This window comes from Neolamprologus multifasciatus, chromosome 18 (assembly GCF_963576455.1).
Source record: "Neolamprologus multifasciatus chromosome 18, fNeoMul1.2, whole genome shotgun sequence".
NCBI classification, from domain to species: Eukaryota; Metazoa; Chordata; class Actinopteri; order Cichliformes; family Cichlidae; genus Neolamprologus; species Neolamprologus multifasciatus.
In genome coordinates, this window is record NC_140456.1 from 34,207,499 (window position 1) to 34,229,499 (window position 22,001).

At 43.1% G+C, this 22,001-nt stretch overlaps 2 protein-coding genes across 2 annotated transcripts in view; both read right to left on the reverse strand.

Annotated features, from left to right (window-relative positions):
* The window catches only part of LOC146498450 (uncharacterized), a 93,784-nt gene extending 78,434 nt beyond the window's left edge, over positions 1-15,350 (reverse strand). The window contains exon 1 of the mRNA XM_085141092.1: positions 14,175-15,350. Coding sequence (XP_084997218.1) covers positions 14,175-14,454 — 280 coding nt within the window. The 5' untranslated portion in view covers positions 14,455-15,350. The remainder of the gene's footprint in view (positions 1-14,174) is intronic.
* tmem68 (transmembrane protein 68) overlaps positions 1-22,001 on the reverse strand; it is a 287,792-nt gene that overhangs the window by 87,732 nt on the left and 178,059 nt on the right. The gene's annotated exons all lie outside the window — the stretch shown is intronic.

A 22,001-nucleotide genomic window follows, 5' to 3' on the forward strand; every position in this document is an offset into this window, starting at 1 on the left:
CCTCTGCCTTACTGGTTATGTCTCTGTGTTTCTTAGTTGCTGTCTCCACCATGTCAAGTTTGCGTCTCTGTCATACTTCGTGTTTTACTTTGAAGGTCCGTGTCTTATGTGAATGTGTTCAGGTTACGCTTCCTTGTCTCGTCAGTTCTGATTTCTCCCAGCTGTGCTCTCCTTCTGTGTCTCATTCCCTTCGTTACTTCCCAGTGTATTTAAACCCTGTTTCTCTAAGTCAATGTCGCGTCGTACCCTCAACAAGCTGTGTGTTTTGCCTCTGTGTTTCCAGTGTTTTGTCTCCAGCTCCAGTTCAGTATTTCTGCTACAGTGTTTTAGTCCACCAGTGTTTTTGTTTGTCTTTTGGTGAGTTTAGTTTAGTAAGAGGTTTTTCCCAGCAATAAAGCTGCGCTTTAAGTTGTACTTCTGTGTCTGAGTCCTGCATTTTGGATCCACCACTCCTGCTTGCCTGCCTGCCACACAGCCAACCATGACAGTATTAGTGTGTATATTGTGTCATCAAGTATGTTTTTAGAAGTGGTAGAAATGGAAACTTATGTTTAAAATATTTCAATGTTTATTTTGTCTTTTACCTTGTCATGAGTTACCAACTTGTAAATCTCCAGTTAAATAGTAAAATGAATGGTTCATCATAGTTTTTGTATGTCCTTTCAAGGATTTCAAGGACTGCAATAACTTCCATGTAGAAATATACAAGTAAATATCTTGTTTAATAACTTCAAATATCCTTGGGCAAGATTCTATTTTGTGTTGCTTGTATGGCCAAAAATCACTGAATAATAATGGACACCAGTACTTAACGAGCATAAGTTTTAAATTCACCCATTTCTTGTAGTGTACAGATACAGAGTATATTTACATCATCTTCTTGACATTTAAACCTGTCCTGGAGCATTGTCTGAAATAAGGACATTTTTTCTGGTTGGATGGTTTTTCTAACATAGCTGGAAGGATTTATTTTTTTATTGTGAGTGGACGAAAACATTTTCTTTAAATGTAAACACTATGATACCTGAACTTTCTTTGTGTGAAAACTAAAAATGAAACTAACACATTCATATGTGATCAAGTTTGGATTTGTCACCTTGCTCAGTTTTCTTAATATAATAGCACTACAAAATATAAATAAATAGACGCCCACACATTAACAACAACATCGTATATCACCTTCACATATGCAGTCTAAACAACAGTAAAAATTCTGTTAATCAGTAGTATTGATCTACAGTGCTATGAAAAAGCATTCGTCTCTGTCCTGATTCCTTGTTTTTTCACATTTTTATCATGCTTGAATGTTTCAGTATACCAAACAAATTTTATTATTACACAAAGATAATCAGAGTAAATACAAAATGCAGATTTGATTGAAATGGTTATTTCATTAGTTAAGCTATCTCAAAGTACCTGGCACCTACCGCTGACATATCTATAAGTCTGGAATGGGCTACAAAGTAATTCCTAATGCTTTGGGACTACAGCAAACCACAGTGACAGCCATTATCCCACAAATAGAAGAAAATTTAAAATAGTGATGAACCTAGGAGTGTCCAGCCTACCAAAATTGCTCCAAGACAACACCAATGTCTCATCCAGGAGATCTCCAAAGAACCCAGAACCAAGCAGAATTGCAGGTTTCACTTGCCTCAGTTAGGTTCAGAGTTCATGATTCAACAGCATGAAAAAGGATGGGCAACAATGGCATCCATGGGAAACCACGAAGGCAAAAAACCACTCCTGACCAAAAAGAACATGCACGATCTGATATCCTCGTGTTGGTGTTGTTCCCAGATCATCATACTAAAGGTTGTTCCAGGATCAACATTGCAAGTGACCAATCAGAATGTTGTGATGTCATACTTTTGCGACTTCGGGAAAAACCGTCGTAAAACAAAAAACTGTACTTAAGCTGCGAGAAACCGCCTTTGTCCGCCGATCAACGGACCCTGACCCTGACCCTTTAATAAACACTAAGCAGAATTGATATTGTTCTTGCAACATTGGAATTTCATAAATGCACGAATGGATTGGTGCGCAAAAGAATAACGTCACAATAATGTGATTGGTCACTTGCAATGTTGAACCTGGAACAACATTTTCATGATGATCTGGGAACAACACCAACACGAGGATATCAGATCATCCAAAGAACATAAGGGCTTTTCCTATATTTGCCAACATTCTTGGTGATCTCCAAGAAAATATTTTGTGTACAGAGGACACAACTTTTTGGAAGGTTTGCATTACATCTGGTGTAAAACAAACACAGCATTTCATAAAAAGATTATAATACTAACAATCAAACATGGTGGTGGTTGTATGACAGTCTGATGCTGTTTTGCTGCTTCAGGACCTTAATGAATTGCCATAAATAACAGAACCGGGAATTCAGCTCTCTACCAGAAGATCCTGTAGAAGAATTTTTTGGTTCTGCACATTAATTAACGTCCTGAAACCCAAGCATGCATAGGTTATTCAGCAGGACAATGATCTAAAACCAGCAAATAGACTAAATGGTTCAAAAATGCACAGGCATGACCTTAAATAGCTCATTCATGCTTGGAAACCTACCAAAATGGCTCAATTAAAACAATTCAGCAAAGCATACTGGGCGAAAAATTCCTCCACAGTGATGTGAAAAGACTTATCTTTATCATTATCACAAATGGTTTGTTGCCACTCTTGCTGCCAAAGGTGGCACAACTAGGTCTTAGGTTTAGGTTTATTTTCTTACACAGGGTTAGGCAGGTTTGGATAGCTTATATCCCATAATAAATTAAGTCATCATTTAAAACCTACATTTTGGGGTAACTAATGTTGTCTTTGTCCAATATCAAATTAGTGTGATGATCCAAAACATTTAAAATATGCCAAAATATGCAAATACGTACATACATTGGGGTTTCTCCCAGTGGATTTCAGATCGGCTGGCTGTGGTGAGTAAAAAGGACAATTTTTCTGTTTCGGACTTTAATCCCACACGGCTTGCCCCGTAAATCGTGACAGTTTTGCATTTTTTTAAATGTTTGAATGAAAAATGTTATATACACTGATGTTGGTCCACTCTTCGAGTACTTTCATCTAACACAATGAGAAAAACACAGTGAAGTGGAAAGGCAGTTTTTTCAATTTTACTCAAGCAAGTCTGACTTTTAGACCATCAGGATGAAGGATTTTAAAATGACGTTTATATATCCTTTCAAAACAAGTCAACATTCAGTAATATCTTATCAATAATAACAACTTATGATACAAGCTGCTCTACTGGGAAAGTGCGTGCATGTGTTTGGTTGGACATGCAGTTACTTAACTCAGTGACTGGAGAAAACTGTGACAACCCATGACCTTTAAGAACCATAGACTCAGATTACACCATCAGCATGAAGAGACATTTACGTTGTACTTTATACAGGACAAACAGCTTGTGCTGTTGGGAAGCAGTGATCTTTTATGTAGAAAACCCCACCTCATTCCCACCCCAGCTCTGATTTTCCTTGCATTTGATCAATGCCATCTGACTCTCAGTGAATTAAAAGCATTTTGTATACAAGCCTTATATTCAGAGCTTAAAATATAATTGAACAAATCATAAATCATAAATAAACTGGTCAAAATTACCGTGTTAACACAAATGAATCTGCCATCACAGTCAATGCGATTAAAATTTTTAATGCAATTAATGCATCTGAAGTGCAGAATAACTCAAAATGTTTTCTGTCAACGCATTTCGGGCAGTTTGTTCAAGTAGAGTTACCATTGCACATGTGCAAATGGGCAGTTGATCTGGTAGTGATGGGCAGCTGCACCAATCATTTCAATATGGAAGATGATAAACGCACATTGGCCCTTGATGGGAAATCTGAGTATTAAAAAAATAACAAGACGGAACAGTTGACATAAAGTATTATGCACATTGTGCAAGAAGGAATTTTCTTTTCACTGAAGCACTTCCAGCTTAAAATATCACATTGACGTATGCTGCTAGCACTTTGGCCAATGTGTCACCCAGCTTGTGACAAACCACTCACGGAGCATCGGGGGCTCAGTAAAGCTACGTCGGAAATATTGACAGACACAATTGAGAAGTGCATTACAACAAACTGCAGACCTATTAATATCGTTGAGAACGAGCGCCTACATAGCTTTGGTTTGCCTCCCCAAGAGTGGCAGAGAGAGTGGATAAATGTATCCAGATTTCTTTGTTAACATGGATGTGCAGGATGTTCAATAAACATGTTAAGTGCGTATATTTTCCCTTTTTTCTCAAGTCTGTTTGGTCATGCAAAATGAAATGCAATTAATATAGAATAAAAAATGAATGATATTTAATTGTGATTAATCAAAATTAATTCACTGTAACCGATTAAATATTTTAATTATTTGACAGCACTAATATATATTATATAGTATATAATGTATGTATGTATACTGTATTAGTATACTACTGTATTTTTTTTCTTTGAATTTAAGCATACATTCTTTGTGTTTATTCTGCATTTACTTCATTATGTTGCATAAATGTCTGTTACAAGGTTAAATATAACATTGAAAAAATGTAATTGCAACCAGGCTATTGATCAATTAATCGCAATTAATTACAGAAAATTGTGAGATTAATTAGTCAATTTTTTTAATCTATTGACAGCACTAAAATAAACATAAATTATTTTTCAGATCCAAATCTCTGGAACCCTTAGATTTCAACTTTTCCTTTTTAGGTTTTTAACAGCAACCGTCTTCAGGTGTTTGCTCATTAGTCTTTACCTTACAACATAAAGCACCTCGAGGCTGTTGTGAATTGGTTCTATATAACTAAAACTTATTTGAATTGAATTGTTCTGTCTTTAGACAAAGCCATCCCACTGGGATGGGTGTAGCTCAGGAGGTAGAGCAGGTCATTTGCTAATTAGAAGGTTGGATGCCTGACTGCTCCAGTCTACATGCCAAATATCCTTGGCCAAGATACTAACTAGTGATGTGTCGGTCACGAACAAAAGCGAACGACACGAACACGTGAGCCTTGGTGTTTGTGCTGAGCAGAGGGGGGAAGGGTGGTAGTTACACTTGCAGTAGTACACAAACAGAGCGGGAGTAAGAGAGAGAATGAGAGCCAGGGGCAACAACAAGAGACAACACATTAGAAAGGTATAGTAAAGAAAATCAGTGACATCAAGAAAAGAAGCAAAATCTGGAAACATTTAAATTTTACTGACAATACATGGGCAGAGTGTAGAGTCTGCAAGAAAACAGGCACTTGAGAACTGTCCACCCATCAGTGCAATGCGAAGATAAAACACAGTTAGTTGAGTGTGATATTAATGAAGGTGCCAGCCAGTGTGTCCTGCAACTATTGCTGCTGCTGCATCTACAGCATCTTGCAGTATATCACCACAACCACCTGGGACAAACAATGTAGCATGCTGCATCAGGCCAGTGATGTTCCTGGGCCTAGAGCACCGTTCGTCTGACATTCAATGCCAGATAAACAGTGGCTGGAAATGCAACACCAGTTCAATCAATTTCAGCAGGAAGTCCAGTCGGAACGCTGGGATCATCAGCCACTGTTGGGAGGTGCAGTAGGTGATTCTGGAATGCGCATGAGCCCCACAAACAAACTGCTCAAATTAGTGCACAGCTGCAGCCTGATGCCCAAAACAAAGGGTACATGACAGGAAAACCCAGTTCAGTCTCTGTGATGGTGGGTAAGTCAGGGGGTGGGAATGGAAATAGAACAAAGTTCCCCAATCACTAGCAGTAGCAATGTTAGACCATTTAAACCAGCGGTCCCCAACCTTTTTTGCGTCATGGACCAGTTTATGCCCGACAATATTTTCACGGACCGGCCTTTAAGATGTCGCGGATAAATACAACAAAATAAAACTAGTACCGGTACCGAAAAAAAGAAGATTTATTCATAACACACGTGAAAAGACCCAGGAAAACCGAGTTAACGATAAAAACGATAACAAACATAACTTTCCTGCAGTATATAAAAATTGGTGTATTTCAAAAATAAAACTATGAAGACACTCAAAATAAATTTCCTGTGGTGGGAAACTATTTTGTGCAACTTTTTTGTATTTACAGTTTTGAGGGATAAGCCTCTTAAATTTCTCTAACTAGAAATATATGTTAAAAAACAAAAACGATTTTCAATTTTTTTGTAGTTTATTGCACTTTTTTGCAATCTATGTAATTACTATGCACTTAATGCAGACATATTATTAAAATTTAGGCTGTAATGGTTGTATTGATGTATAGCAACTTGAAATGCTCCCAAAAATGGCTCCACAACATGTAAAAATATAATATAAGCTCTGGTGCACTTGGTTCTATGGTAGATCTTCTAAATCCTTCTAACATAGGCCTGAGGGGGTTAGGGTAAGTGTGTTTCAGTGGTAAGTACGGTAATGGACTGTTGGAGGAAGCCGGAGTACTTAGAGAGAACTCACACAAGCATAGGGAGAAACATGCTAACGCCACACAGAAAGGCCCCGGTCACATGGTGAAATCAGGACTTTTGCTATGAGGCAACACTGCTAACCACAAAGCTACCTTGCTGCCCATCAATGTAAGCGTGTGTCTTTAAAAAAAAATGCTTGTACTTACTGAATAATAAAGTAGATTATATCTTTTCTTTCTATGCTTTTTTTTTTCAGTTTTACTTGATCGGTTGCATCTGTAGCATAGTGTTGAGCCAACACAATTTTCCCTTACAGCAAAGACAAAAATGAGCCAGGACAGGGTCAGTGAATGTTTCAAAGCAGTAGCACAATATGAAGCGAAAGCCCTCTAGCCTTTTGGCAAAGCAGAGTCTCTGGTCTAGGTAATTATTTTCTATTAGTGTCAGTGTCATGTTTTTCTAATAACATTTATAGAGTGATACCATTATCAGAAGAAGAACATCTTTATTTGTTAATATACTATTGTGCCAAAAATAAATACATAAATACAATAAATAACAAATTTATCCTACGACTTTCATTTGTTTTTTGTTTTTTTCACATTTGATTCTATTTCAAGCAATGCCTACAAGTGACACTTAAAATTAACGTTTTGGAGTTATTCTTGGGCCGCACTATGTTTTCTTTAATAGGTTGGGCCACGAAAGATCCACCGACCCATCCTTGAAATCTGGGGTGATGAAGGATGCATTTGAATTGGGACAGCCTTCGCTGCCTGGCTGTGATGTAATCAGCCTTCAAATGCAGCCTCGGAATTGGGACAAACACAAAGACTCACAAAAAAGACATGATAACTATGTGGCGGGGTGTGGTTTGTAGCTCAGCTGCAGGGGAGGAGGGGAGTAGGGCTGCCACGATCAGTCGACTAGTCACGATTACTGTCATGATCCTGGGTCCTTTTGACCCAGCGTTTTGTGTTTTCTATTAGTGTGATTTTGGTTCTGTTGTTCCTCCTGTTTAGTGTATTCTGTTCTGCTCATCTATTCCTGTGTTAAGTCCGCGTTTCCTAGTCTGTGTCTTTGCGTGTGTGTGTTTCCTGTTTTATTGTGAAGGTCTGCGTCTTATGTGAGTGTTTTCAGTTTGCCTCCCTAGTCTCGTCACGTTAATCACTCCCAGCTGTGTCCCCCACCTGTGTGTAATCTCCCTGTGTTCTCTGAGTGTTTTTAAGTCGTGTCTTCTGTCTTAGTCGTTGCTGGGTCGTCTGTGTTGTTTCCCCTCGGTCTCCCTGCGTCTCTCCATCCATCTCTCTGTGTATATTTCCTCGGACCTCCCTGCATCTTTGTTCTGGTTTGTTTTGTTAGTTTGCCCAGTTTAGGTTTTCTGTTACAGCTTCACCCGCGCCATTTCTGTTGTATTGTCTTTTGTAAATAAATACTCACCTGCACCAGAGCTGCCGCTTCCGGGTCCTAAATAATTACCACACGGCTTGCCCCGGCAGACCGTGACAGTACGAACCAGCCAACATGGACCCTGCGGCACTCGATCCGTCCGAGGAGCTCCAGGATGACATCAGCTACAACGTGGAAATCCTCCTCGGGCTGTGGCTGGAGAACCCTCCGTACGAGCTTCGCCGCACCGTTGAAAAGCGGCTACAACGGCTCTTTTCCGGCCTCCCATGGCTTTTGAAATCACTTCCTCCGACCATGCAGGCTTTTCTCCAGCACACACCTCACCTTCTCTCAGCCACTCCTGCCTCGCTGCCCGACTCGTCGGATGTGCTCCTGCCCGGCCCGTCGGAGCCGTCTGCGGGGAGGAAACGCCGATCGCGCCGCCGGCGCGCACCCCACAGCCGGACGTTTGGACTTCTAATTCGCCGGCTGTGGTGAGTGGGGACTCTTTTCCGTTTTTGGACTGTGTGACTGTTCATTCAGGGGCTGTGTTCTGTGCGGCAGATGATGGTGTGAACAGCTTGTCGCCTGCCCAGCAGCCACTCTCAGCTCAGTCAGCCGCCCAGCAGCCACTGTCAGCTCAGTCTCCGCAGTCACTTTCAGCTCAGTCTCCGCAGTCACTTTCAGCTCGCGCTCCAGCGCCTCCGGCGTCGCTCTCGGTTCACGCTCCAGTGCCCCCGCTACCCGTAGCTCCAGTGCCCCCCGCAGCTCTGCCTCCAGTGTCACCTGTGGTTCAGGCCCCTGCGCCTCCAGTGTCACCTGTAGTTCAGGCCCCAGTAGTACCAGTTTCACTCATTCACTCCATGCAGGGAGAAAGCCTTATTCCGACTCAGGGTGCTTTTCATGGTTTAGCTGCCATTGGCACAGTTTGCCGCTCCAGGGCTTCCCCAGAGGCTAGGTCTCAGTCCCCAGCTGATTCTGGACCCCTGAAGTTTAAGCAGCCACCTGAGAACTGCACCATGTCAGCGTTGCCTGGGCAGAGCCAGTGGTCAGTGCATTGCCAGTCGCCTTTGTGTCAGCTAGTGGCCTCCATGACTGCTGGCTTAGTGATGGCTTCAGCTGGAGGGTCCGAGGGACCGCTCCGGCCTTCGTCTCCTGTCTCCGCTGGAGGGTCAGAGGGACCCGTCCAGCCTGCTGCGTCTCCGGCTTCTACGCCGCCTCCGGCTTCCGCGCCACCGCCTGCAGTGCTGCCGCCTCCGGCTTCCACGCCGCCTCCGGCTCCCACGCCGCCGCCTGCAGCGCTTCCGCCTCCGGCTTCCACGCCAGCTGCAGCCTCATCATCCACGCCAGCTGCAGCCTCATCATCCACGCCGCCTGCAGCCTCATCATCCACGCCGCCTGCAGCCTCATCATCCACGCCGCCTGCAGCCTCTTCATCCACGCCGCCTGCAGCCTCTTCATCCACGCCGCCTGCAGCCTCTTCATCCACGCCGCCTGCAGCCTCTTCATCCACGCCAGCTGCAGCCTCTTCATCCACGCCAGCTGCAGCCTCTTCGCCCTCGTCTGGTCCAGCCTCCGAGTCTTCGCCCTCGTCTGGTCCAGCCTCATCTGGGGCTGCAGCTAACCGGCCACTTTCCTGGCCACTGGCTGGGCCCCTTCGCCATCTTAAGCGGCCCCCAGACTCCCTTTGCCTGAGTCGCCACTGTTGCCTTCCGCACGGTCGGCCCCCTGAACCGCGTCCACGTCGGCGCCGCTGCCTTCCGCGCGGCCGGCCTCCGGACCCCCGTCACCTGGGTCGCCGCCGTTGCCGTCCGCACGGTCGGCCCCCTGAACTGCTTCCACGTCGCCGCCGTGGCCTTCCTTGCGGCCGGCCCCCGGACCCCCTTCGTCTGAGTCGCCGCCGTTGCCTTCCGCACGGTCGGCCTCCGGACCCCCGTCACCTGGGTCGCCGCCGTTGCCGTCTGCACGGTCGGCCCCCTGAACTGCTTCCACGTCGCCGCCGTTGCCTTCCGCACGGTCGGCCTCCTGAACTGTTTGGACTCCTGTGCTGTCAGCCCCCTGGCCGGCCCCCTGAACTCTTTTGTTTTGGACTCTGTTTTCTTGGGCTCCGGTGTATTCTTTTGTTGTTGCTTTTTGGTGCTGGCTCGTGTTTTGTTTTTGTTTTTTTGTCCCTCTTGTGCGCCTGTTCTGTTTTGCTCCGGGCCCTCCGTCCTGGACCCCCGCCGCCCGCCCTGGTTGGGTTGTTTTCTGTTTTTTGGTGGTTTTGTTTTCTTGTTGGGCTGTCTGGTGGCAGCCTTTGAGGGGGGGGGGGGGTACTGTCATGATCCTGGGTCCTTTTGACCCAGCGTTTTGTGTTTTCTATTAGTGTGATTTTGGTTCTGTTGTTCCTCCTGTTTAGTGTATTCTGTTCTGCTCATCTATTCCTGTGTTAAGTCCGCGTTTCCTAGTCTGTGTCTTTGCGTGTGTGTGTTTCCTGTTTTATTGTGAAGGTCTGCGTCTTATGTGAGTGTTTTCAGTTTGCCTCCCTAGTCTCGTCACGTTAATCACTCCCAGCTGTGTCCCCCACCTGTGTGTGTAATCTCCCTGTGTTCTCTGAGTGTTTTTAAGTCGTGTCTTCTGTCTTAGTCGTTGCTGGTTCGTCTGTGTTGTTTCCCCTCGGTCTCCCTGCGTTTCTCCATCCATCTCTCTGTGTATATTTCCTCGGACCTCCCTGCATCTTTGTTCTGGTTTGTTTTGTTAGTTTGCCCAGTTTAGGTTTTCTGTTACAGCTTCACCCGCGCCATTTCTGTTGTATTGTCTTTTGTAAATAAATACTCACCTGCACCAGAGCTGCCGCTTCCGGGTCCTAAATAATTACCACACGGCTTGCCCCGGCAGACCGTGACAATTACGTCGACTATTAAAATCGTCGACGACTGATTTAATAGTCGACGCGACGTTTGAAGCTTTGTAAGATCACAAAAGACGCAGGAATAAGTAGTAGGATTTAAGAGTGTAATAACGGACTGAAACAGAAGATGGCAGCACTGCATGTACAAGGATGCCAGCTGCCGTTAAACCCCGAAGAAGAAGCTGTGTCCGCGCAGCCCAGCTCAGTTTCCAACAATGGCGGCAGCTAGTTAGTTTTAATATTACTCTTATTATTCTTTCTGGGTCACAAAATAAACATTTAACATATTTTCAGGCGAGAATGTAGCTGTGTAAACCTCAAATATCTGCTCAGTTTATCAAGACACCACATATTTTCAAAAGCGCTCCGACGTTTTCGGAGACGTCTGTTACCCACTAGCTCGATAGCTAGCCGGGGGCTAGGCTAACTCTAGCCCGTGAGAACACCGGACTCCCGGTAAATCGTCTTCAAACCCACCGCCGTCTTTCGCTACTCAGGTTAAACATGATATATAAGTCACTTAGATAACTTAAAAATGTTGTTGTTTGGCTTTTTTTAGTATTTTATTTGTTCCTGAGTAAATCGGTTTGGCTGAGATCAGCCAAGTTTAAAGTTTAATTCAAAGTTATAGTTTTTACACAGCTGAATAAACGTCAAGCAGACAGCTGATTATCAGAAGTGTGAGATGCTCGAGAATTTACTCCGGTGTCCTGTTATATTTTAGACAGCAAGGAGTTTATTAAACTTCACCGAAACAATCTGATAATTTCATTAAAATTTAATAAACTATCATCTTGTCTTGATTTTCTTTCGGCTGGCCTTACACCTTAGTGTTCCCCTGGATAAGCTAGAGGAGGTGGCTGGGGAGAGGGAGGTCTGGGCTTGTCTACTTAGGCTGCTGCCCCCGCGACCCGGCCCCGGGTAAAGCAGAAGAAGATGGATGGATGGATGGAATTAACATAGAGCCTATGAAGGGAAGCCAATACAGGAGAAATATGATCTTTCTCTCTCTAGTCCCTGTCAGGACTCTTGCTGCAGCATTTTGGATCAACTGAAGGCTTTTCGGGCAGTTTTTAGGACACCCTTAATATCCTTAATCCTTAATTCATAGTAATGAATTATACTAGTCCCGCCTAGAAGTAAAAAACGGACGAACTACTTTTTAAACTGTTTCTTTTTTCACTCTGAGAGTATTTTTCTAGGCTAAATGATGATCTTCTAAATTAGTGAGACACCATTTCCTCTCCAGCGTATGAACTATCTGTTTTAAGGTGCGTGTTTGAGAGTTGTGTTAGGGAGTCAAGTACAAGAATTAAAAACAACAAGAACAAGATAACAAGATAATCGACCTTGGTGCGAGTAGTGTTCAGGTAGCTGCTCTGTACTGTGCTGGCACACGGCATTGAAGAAGATGACAGTGGATGAATTATATCCTTAAACTTACTTACTTACTTAGCACTTTCAGAAAGACATCTACTGTGATGAAATCTATTCTCCACTGCTGTGTAATCAATTATTGTAAATGTAAATGTTATCAGGAAATGATAATCGACCTCTGTTGGGGTAGCATTCAGATAGCTGCTCTGCTCTGTGTTGGTACAGGGCATTGACGATGATAACAGTGGCTGGATTATATTCTTAAACTTAGTTACAGCGCTTTCAGAAAGACATCTACTTTGATAAAGTCTACTCTCCACTGCTGTGTAATCAATTATTGTAAATGTAAATGTTATCAGGAAATGATCAGACAGGAGAGATTTTCAGGAAAACTGCTATATGTTCAGTTTCTATGCCACATGTCAGAACAAGATCCAGTGTGTTGCTGAAGTGGGTTGGAGTTAAATAGTGTTTTCAGGGTAGATTTGCTTATTGAAAAAGTATATATGTATTGAGCTTTCTTAAGACAACATCCAATAAAGCCCTCAAGCTCTATTAAGAGCAGGCCAATCCTCACCTTGGAAAGTAATATCTGTATTGATGACACAAAAAGCCAGCCTTGGAACATATTCACTGTAATACCATCAAATATGCCCCTGAGGGAAAAAGGCAAGACTGTCTTCGTTTAGCCAGTGAGCAAGTGAAAAATGCCACAGCGAAGCTTTTTTATGAAACATGGCAGTGGTTTTTCATCAGTGCAAGCGATTCAAGCAGTGCTTGCATTGTGAAATCTAAAATACAGACATCAGTTGAAACGTGGTGGCCTCCAGCTCACACTGGAGTGGCTTGCAGCTGAGTGTGAAGCGGCGGGAAGAACGATCCGGCTGAGGTTTCAGACTTGAGACCTCAGACGGAAAAGGATGGAGTGCCCACTCTGAGTCAGGAACGAATTACTGCCCCAAGTGGAGCAGCTTAAGTATATCAGGGTCTTGTTCACAAGTGAGGGAAGATGGGAGTGGGAGATTGACAGGCGGACTGGTGCTGTGGCTGCAGTGATCTATTGTAGTGAAGAGAGAGCTGAGCGTAGCAGTGAAGCTCTCTATTTACCCATCGGTCTACGTCCCCACCCTCACCTATGGTCACAAGCTTTGGGTATTGACTGAAAGAAGATTGACAATACCAGTGGTGGAAATGAGAGATAAGGTGATGAGTTCAGCCATCCAGGAGTCCATCAGACTACAGCCGATACTCCTCCAGACGAAAGGAAAGAGTTGAAATGGTTCGGGCATCTGAGACAAATCCCTCCTGGGCACCTCGTGAGTGAGGCGTTCCAGGCACGAGCTAATAGTAAATAGATAACTATAGTTATATCATCATTTTACAATGCAAAGAAATGAAGAGTGTAGTAAGAGGCTTTGGGAGTGATATGAAATATTTCACAAAATATATTTGATTTTTCATTCAGTATGACCTGTAATTAAGGCAGTGAACACTGCAGCATGTTTACAGAGGTCAAGAAAAGGCAGATACGTGCGATTAGCCATCCAAAGCAACAGATACTGCACAAGAGAGTGCAGACAGGATAGTGTCAGCGGGGGTTTTGTGACAGATGGAGAGCAGCAAGCGTGAAAGGGAAGGTTCACGAGATGGTAAAGAGACCTGCTATGATGTATGGAGATGGTGGTACTGACAAAAAGACAGGAGGCTGAACTGGAGGTGGTGGTGGTGTAGTTGGAGTTGACGACGTTGAGATTTTTATTGAGAGTCACCAGAGTTGAGAAAATTAGAAGTGAAATCAGAAAAGCTAGAGATTGAAATGATTTGGCCATACAACAGACAGATAGTTGATATATTGGATGTTGAAAATAGAGTGCCAGGAAGGTGGAAAAGAGGAAGACCTCAGAGGAGATTCATGGATGTAGTGAAAGAGGACATGTAGATGGTTGGTAAAATACATTAAAGTCATTGCTTTTTTCAATTTAAAACCAGTTTTGTGACAGCAGCTGAGCTGGAAGATTGTTTTTCTGAAATATATCCTGAGAATAACTTTTGTTACATTTTGTCATTAAAGCATTCAGTTAGATTAACAGAGGGAAGACTTCCTACCCTTGCTGGAGGTTATTCTTGTACACTTACTGAGCTTGTCCTCATGGGCTGAAGTTTGTGTCCTGCCATTTGACCTTTGCCCTAATCCAGATGAGGAAGTCTGGTTTAGACTTTGCACTGGAGTGGGTCTCTGGACCAGGTTGCTCTCACTGCCCGCCCTCATCAGCCTCTCTCCAATCCGCAGCATGCACGAGCGATTGAACTGCTGTTCTTTTCTTAAGCTGGGACTTCTAGAACCTGCTGATCCAGGTTGACCGAGATGGGTGGAGGACTTTGGCATCTTTGCTGCTGAGCAGAATATTAGCTCTATACTCCAGGGTTAGTCCAAATCTTCTTCCAGAGTTTCGGCTTCTTCGAGTTTTGTCTTCAAAAAGGAAAGAAAAACTGAAGAAAGCTGCCACAGTCTCCTTCCTGTGTGTCCGTCTTTTGTTTTTTTTAGGGATTGAAAATGTTTTGGTTCTGTCAGGTTGTCTCTTTAGTTCATGTTATCCTCCACCTCCTATGGGCTTCTGTTTGTCCAGCTCCGCTCCGCTGTTCTTCAATCTTGGATCAGTTTGAGTTTTCGTAATCCCTTTTCAGCTCTTGTTATCTGTGTACTGCAGAAGTGTCCCTGTGTTAACAGTCGCGATCATTGTGAAAAGCTGTGGCTGCTCACATTTTTCTCTATAGTTTCCCTCTCCTGCTGTCTCTCTGTCAGCACTGTGCTCTGTGTGAGCCTCAAGTCCTCGGGCATAGCACACTAGCTCTCTCGCTTTTCCTTTCTCTGTTTTACTCTCTCTCTCTCTGCCACTTTCTTCCCTGACCTATTCCCACTATGAATTCTGTTGTTTCCCCTAAAAATTTTCAGCTTTCACTTCCTTCCACTGTCACGACTCAGCCGTGAATACTATGCTCTTCTCAAGACACTTTGCTCTTTTCACTTTCTAACAGACTAATTATGTTGATATCTCAATCCCCACATTAACCAGACATTATTCCTTTTTTGTCACGTCCGGTGTGGCAGACGTGTGGAGTTTGTAGAAAGGACCCAAAAGGCGGCAGCTCAGGTGCAGGTGAGTATTTATTTACAGGAGTGGGTTCAAACAGCAATGGTGGGTGAACATGAAACTGGAAAACCTAAACTGGGTAAAACTAACAAAACAAACCAGAAACAAAGATGCAGGGAGACCCGAGGGGAAACAACACAGACGAACCAGCAGCGAGGACACTATGGTTGTATCCCAATTCAGGGTCTGCAGCCTTAAAGGCCGCATTTTAAGGCCGATTACGTCACAGCAACGCGACGAAGGCTGTCCCAATTCGAAGGCTGCTCGAAATGCGGCCCTCAAATGCGTCCTTCATTTCCCTGAATTTTAAGGACGTGGCGGTGTAGACTTCATGGCCCAACATATCCCAGAATGCATAGCGCGGCGGTGGGTGTGGATAATTTTACCGAAAAAAAACGGCGGATGAGGGGCGCCGAAGAGTAAACTTTAAGTAAGTACTGAATATTATGTCACTTATTTATGTGCAAATGTTTAATAACGAAGAACATTAAAACATTCCTGTTGGCCACATGTCGGCAAAGTCATGTGACATTAGTGACGTTTGTACTAACTTGGTTTTAAAGCCTTTACTTTAAAATATACGCCGTTCAATAGCTGAGCTTAATCAGAGAATGATCAAAGCTCATGTAGAAACAAACAAACAAATGAACAAAAGATTTTCTCCTTCATTTCTGTCAAACAAAGCTGTATGAAACGTTTCCAGCTGTTAGTATCATGGTTGCTAGGCAACCTGGGCAGCGCAATGGAGGCTAGACCGTCCCATTTCACAAGCCTCGCACTTCCGGCCTTAGCGGTCTTTAAGTACGCGGCCCTTGAGGATCGTTGAGGCTGCGTACTTTAAGGCTGCAGACCCTGAATTGGGATACAGCCAAGTACCTTCAAAGTAAAACAGGAAATACACTGACTGAACTCAGAGACACCATACTGACAGAGTACAGAGGGCACACATGGGCAGGGATGACTAGACACTAAACTAAACCTACACTAACATGATAATAATAATGATGATGATAATAACAATAATTAGAAAGCACAACTAAGAATCAGAACCAAAACCATAATATAACCATAAGAGAAGATGCTGAGTCAAAAAGACCTAGAACCGTGACATGATTTAATGTTATTGAGCATAACAATAGCAGTAGGTATAGAAGAGTCCCTGTGTCTCTTGCTGTTCTGAAGTCAAATCAAAGGACAAAGCTGGGGGAGTCCTGGTACCATCTTTTACCAAACTCAATTATCATCACACTGCACAGACGCTGTGTTCATGCTGTCATGATTCTTTAAGGGGAACATACAGAAATGGCTGTAATAGTGTGTGTGTGTGTGTGTGTGTGTGTGTGTGTGTGTGTGTGTGTGTGTGTGTGTGTGTGTGTTTGAATCATTATTTCAACTTATTTTTGGTGACACAAACTCCATTGAGGCACATAACGCAGATGACATAGACAGGCACGGACTCATGAAAACATTGCTGTGACCAATGAAAAAGTGAAATCAGTATCCTCAGGACACAAACAGGAACGGGACCGAGGGTCAGAGGGAGTTAAAGCAGAATTGGGATGTAAATTTAAGGTGAATTAGAAATGGCACAGTGGCGTGGTAGAGCAGAGGAGTATGAAAAAAATCAGACTTGTCAGAGACTATCTAACAGATTGAACTGAGCCACATTACTAATACAAGGAAATAGGTCACATTCCCTAAGAATGAATCATTCACCCGAATATGTTCTCTATGATCTTACATCATCTATTTAGGTAATCCCTTAGCATATCAGTCATATGTGCAGTCATGCACACAGTTCTCAACTCTGACAAACTAACGTAATTAGGTGTGACAGTGACAAAATAATTTACCAACAATGCTTCATAGAATTATAGAACTTAGGAATGTCTGAGGTTCAATCTCATCCTCTCATCTTCCCTCAATCAATCAAGGCAGCTGACATATGTGTGTGTGTGTGTTTGGATTGTGTACTTAGTGTGTAGTGTAGTCCTTTATTTTGTATATTGTGTGAAAACAATGACGGCACAGTTGCTAGCCAAAAAGCCGCCAAAGGAGTAGTCATACACCTCAATTCAATTCAATTCAATTTTATTTATATAGCGCCAAATCACAACAAAAGTCGCCTCAAGGCGCTTCATAGATACAGAGAAAAACCCAACAATCATATGACCCCCTATGAGCAGCACTTTGGCGACAGTGGGAAAGAAAAACTCCCTTTTAACAGGAAGAAACCTCCAGCAGAACCAGGCTCAGGGAGGGGCGGGGCCATCTGCTGCGATTGGTTGGGGTGAGAGAAGGAAGACAGGATAAAGACATGCTGTGGAAGAGAGACAGAGGTTAATAACAGATATGATTCAACACAGAGAGGTCTGTTAACACATAGTGAGTGAGAAAGGTGACTGGAAAGGAAAAACTCAATGCATCATGGGAATCCCCCGGCAGCCTACGTCTACGTCTACTACCTCCTGTAGTTTTAAAAATTTACAATTTATTTTTCCATTTCATGTTATGATCCTATATGATATGATTCGCTAAACATATTTATACTATATTGTGTTAAAACAGTATGTCAAAGACCACTCTCTTTCCAATCACGTAACATACTGATGATTTGTTATATCCCGAGGCGTCGCTCAGCAATGCGAAAGATAACCTGAGAGCCGCACTGGGTTGTGGGTGGAATCCAATAGATTGACGCTCCAGGCGGTAACACACGTTCCAGCCGTACATTCCAGCCCTAAACCTAACCCTAATTATAACCCTAACTATAACCTTATCCCTTTCCACCTCCATTTCCTCCAAATGATGCAACAAATACATTCTTGTTTTCCCTGATTTTCAAGAATGGGTCAGGTGTATCCTTCGTGCCCTACCTTGTCCCAGGATTCATTGCAAGCCATACAGGAGATTTTTTCTGATAACGATTGCGGTCAAAGCAGGAGTTAACCCTTTAAGACCTACCATAGAACCAAGTCCGCCAGAGCTTATATTATATGTTTACATGCTGTGGAGCCATTTTTGGGAGCATTTCAAGTTGATATACATCAATACAACCATTACAGCCTAGATTTTAATAATATGTATGAATTAAGTGCATAGTGATTACATAAATTGCAAAAAAGTGCAATAAACTACAAAAAAATTTAAAATCGTTTTTGTTTTTTTTTACATATATTTCTAGTTAGAGAAATTTAAGAGGCTTATCCCTCAAAACTGTAAATACAAAAAAGTTGCACAAAATAGTTTCCCACCACAGGAAATTTATTTTGAGTGTCTTCATAGTTTTATTTTTGAAATACACCAATTTTTCTATACTGCAGGAAAAACGAAAATAAATATTATAATGCAAATTTGCAAAAAAGCAGTATGTGCATCAAAATAAACTATTTCCAGCAGTGCAATATGAGTCCTAAGCATCCCAGAAACCACACAGAAAGTCATAAAGTCAAACAGAACTTTTAAAAACACCAGTATAGGCTCATGAGGCCCTGATGGTAAAAAACTACATTTCTGGTTTCGGGCAGGTCATGGCGGACATGCGATAGTTCGCGCTGACGTCTAATCCAATGTAGGAAGTGTTATGAACAGCTGATCGGATCGGCAAAGCGTGTTTCTGGAATATTATGTTTTTGTTGCTGCAAGTGCTTTTTATGCAGTTTTTGCAAAGCTATATGTGGAAGGAAACTGTGACCGAGGACAAGCTGATGGCATAAGATGTAAGTACAACTCCTCCGGTTTCATATGCAAAAAAAATTATTGTGCTAGCTCACGTGGTTGCAGAGCTACTGGGATTTAAAAATAGTTACGCAAAACAGAGCGTGCTGCTCTGACCGGTTTTAAAGGGTTAATGCAGGAGAGGAATACACGGTCAAATGTAAGTATATGAAATCGCGGTTGTATTGTTACGCTTCGGGCATCTGCATAGGCATGGTTATTTTTTTAAATGAAAATAGTCGCAAACTAGCTTGTATGGTGGGTCCCGTGTTTTTTTGTTGTTTTTTTTATGTTGGTGCTTACATACAGCCAAACATTTTTGGGAATTAAGCTTTTTGTGATATGTTCTTAACATGAGGAGAAAACAATCACCTCTTTCCTGGGGTGAAGAATTTGGCCACTGTGGTACAGGAATAAATCAATTTACACATATTTATATGAGTACGGTTTTATTAACCCTCATAATGTACAGAAACTGTGATCTCCAGACGGTATTCCTCTTGTGTTCAGCTGTGAAAACTTCTGGATTTAGGGATTAACATAGTTGCCATGGTTTTCTCTCTTCTCTTATTTTTGTGTGTGACCAGGACAATTCTGGAGAAGATGGGCCTGCAGGAGAAAGTCCCCCCCTTGCAGGCCAGAAAGAATTAGGATAACTTAAAGAAAAAATACAAAGTATGTATGTGTTATTAAGACAATAATTCTTAAGAACACAAGTTAATAAATATACAATAACTAAGAGTTGTTGTGTTGTTTTTATTTGTCTACTGAGATTTCTGATTTCCTCTGCCTTTAGGATTGCATTTATCCAGAGTCAGGAGAGGGAGTCAGTGGGAAGCCCACTGCTGCTACTTGGCCCTGGTTTGCCCTCATGGATGAGGTGATAGGACAGAGGCCTTCCATTAGGCTTCCTGTCCTAATTTCCTCTCTCCCTGAGGACACTCCAGGGCAGTTTGTCTTTTCTGGTCGGCGAATGGAGAATCACACGGAGTGGTCTAAAGAGAGCTTTTGGATGCTTCCTCCCACTGTCCACTGCATCGTCCATCCACAGGGTTTGCACGGCTGGCTCAATCGATGGCTGCCACACCACTAAGATGTTTTCAGAAATATGCAAGCAGGAGATGGTGGATGCGATATTACTACTAGTATAATACTTGTAACTCTGTAGCAGACAACAGTTTGATAAAGTGCTATGTAAAAGAAGAAACCAAAAGATTAGATTCTATGAGTTTCAAAGACATTTAGTTTAGATATTTTATATAATACAGTAAATGTGTACGAATGACCGGCAATCATTCAGTCACTGAAATTATCCATGAAACTAGCTAAGTAATTCCTAAATTTATGTAGATTAAAGGGAATTATTTTACCTAGATATGATTGTCTCTGATGAGCCTAAGGTACCAAACATGCCGGCGACTGTCAGGCGTTGTGTGGGGGCGAGGAAGAAGGAACCCAAACGCAGGACTCACAGGTAGGTGAAGACTGGTGGAGGTTTATAATAAGGAGTGGAGGAACAGAGGGTGAACGGACACTGACTGGCTGGAACACTGAATGGCTGACTGACTGAGAGAACACGGGGAGGACAACATCACACGAACATCATCAATGACACGACAAAGAACGAATAGAAACAGAAGACTTAAATACACAGACTGATGAGGATGATAATGAGAGACCGGTGAGTACACAGCTGAACATAATCTGGCTAACGGCACGAGACGAGCTGACACAGGAACAAACAGGAAGTGATGAAATAAACTGAACGTGAACAAAACAGAAAGCACTGGGTCACCGACCCAGGAACCCTGACAGGCGACGTTGATACAGGTTTTGTAGCTCCTCAAAATTAAAAGAGTACACAACAATTGATATTTTTTATATTGCCATTTATGCTTAGAAACATAATCATTTGTGCATGTGTGCAGATCTGTGTGAACTCTGTGCACCATGCACCCTTGATGTTATAATGTTCCATTATAGATTTAGAAACCAGACTGTTCTGTTCTATTAAAGTTCAAGACTTCAAACCTTTAAATGGTCGTTTGAGATACGACCTATTGCAATTTCCTGTTTTTATTGTTTAGCAAGACGCTTACTTCTGCTTTTCTGCATACCTCATACACACAGTTTAAGATCACTGAAAGGTTGTATGTCTATGTATAGCATGGCTGGAAACACACACACACACACGCAATGATAAATGAAGAGTGTTTGGTGTTTCCCAGCCTGAAACAACTACCATCTCACTTTCTGTTTTTAAGAGAGTTCAAAACCCAGATAGGGAGATGTGTGTTGTTTAAGTAGTGGTGAGAGTAAGGTACACAAAAACACACACACAAACAGAAAATGCATTAACCATACTAACCCTACATACATATACACATACTGTCACGATTGGGCGAATTACACACAGTAATTCGGCATGCCCGTGTGGCGTGCTGGCTAGACCCAAACGCGACGAAGGCTAGCGATGGGTTGGAACAGACACGCAGTTATTCTAGTAACGATCGGTGCACAAAGCGTGGCTTCGGAACTGGCGTTACAGACTGAGAGCGAGCGGAGCTGGGATGAGAAAATCAATCGAGAGGAAAACACTCACAGTTGCTGAAGCAGGCGGAGACTGACGTCGGCAAGGTTTCGGAGCTTCTGACATGAAGAGAACGATGTCTGGTGGGGGGTGTCTCTCTTTTAAACCCGGCCCCGTGATCAGCTGATCACTAGCTGACAGGACCCCCCCCGAAGACCGGCACCCGACGGACCAGGACAGCGGCGACGGAAATCCGAGATGATGGAGGGATCCAAGATGAAGCGGGACGGCACCCAAGAGCACTCCTCAGGACCATAGCCAGCCTAGTCCACAAGATACTGGACCCCCGACCCCGGGGACGGGACTCCAAGATCCGCCGGACGAAGGCCCGAGGGGTGTGGCGAGGCCGCGACATCACTCGTTGGTCGATCTTCAGGGCGAGATCCACGGCCTCATCCAGAGTTTTGGGGGCCTCAAGGCCGGTCATCTCATCTCGGATGTAATCAGCCAGTCCCTCCAGAAAAATGGAGCGTA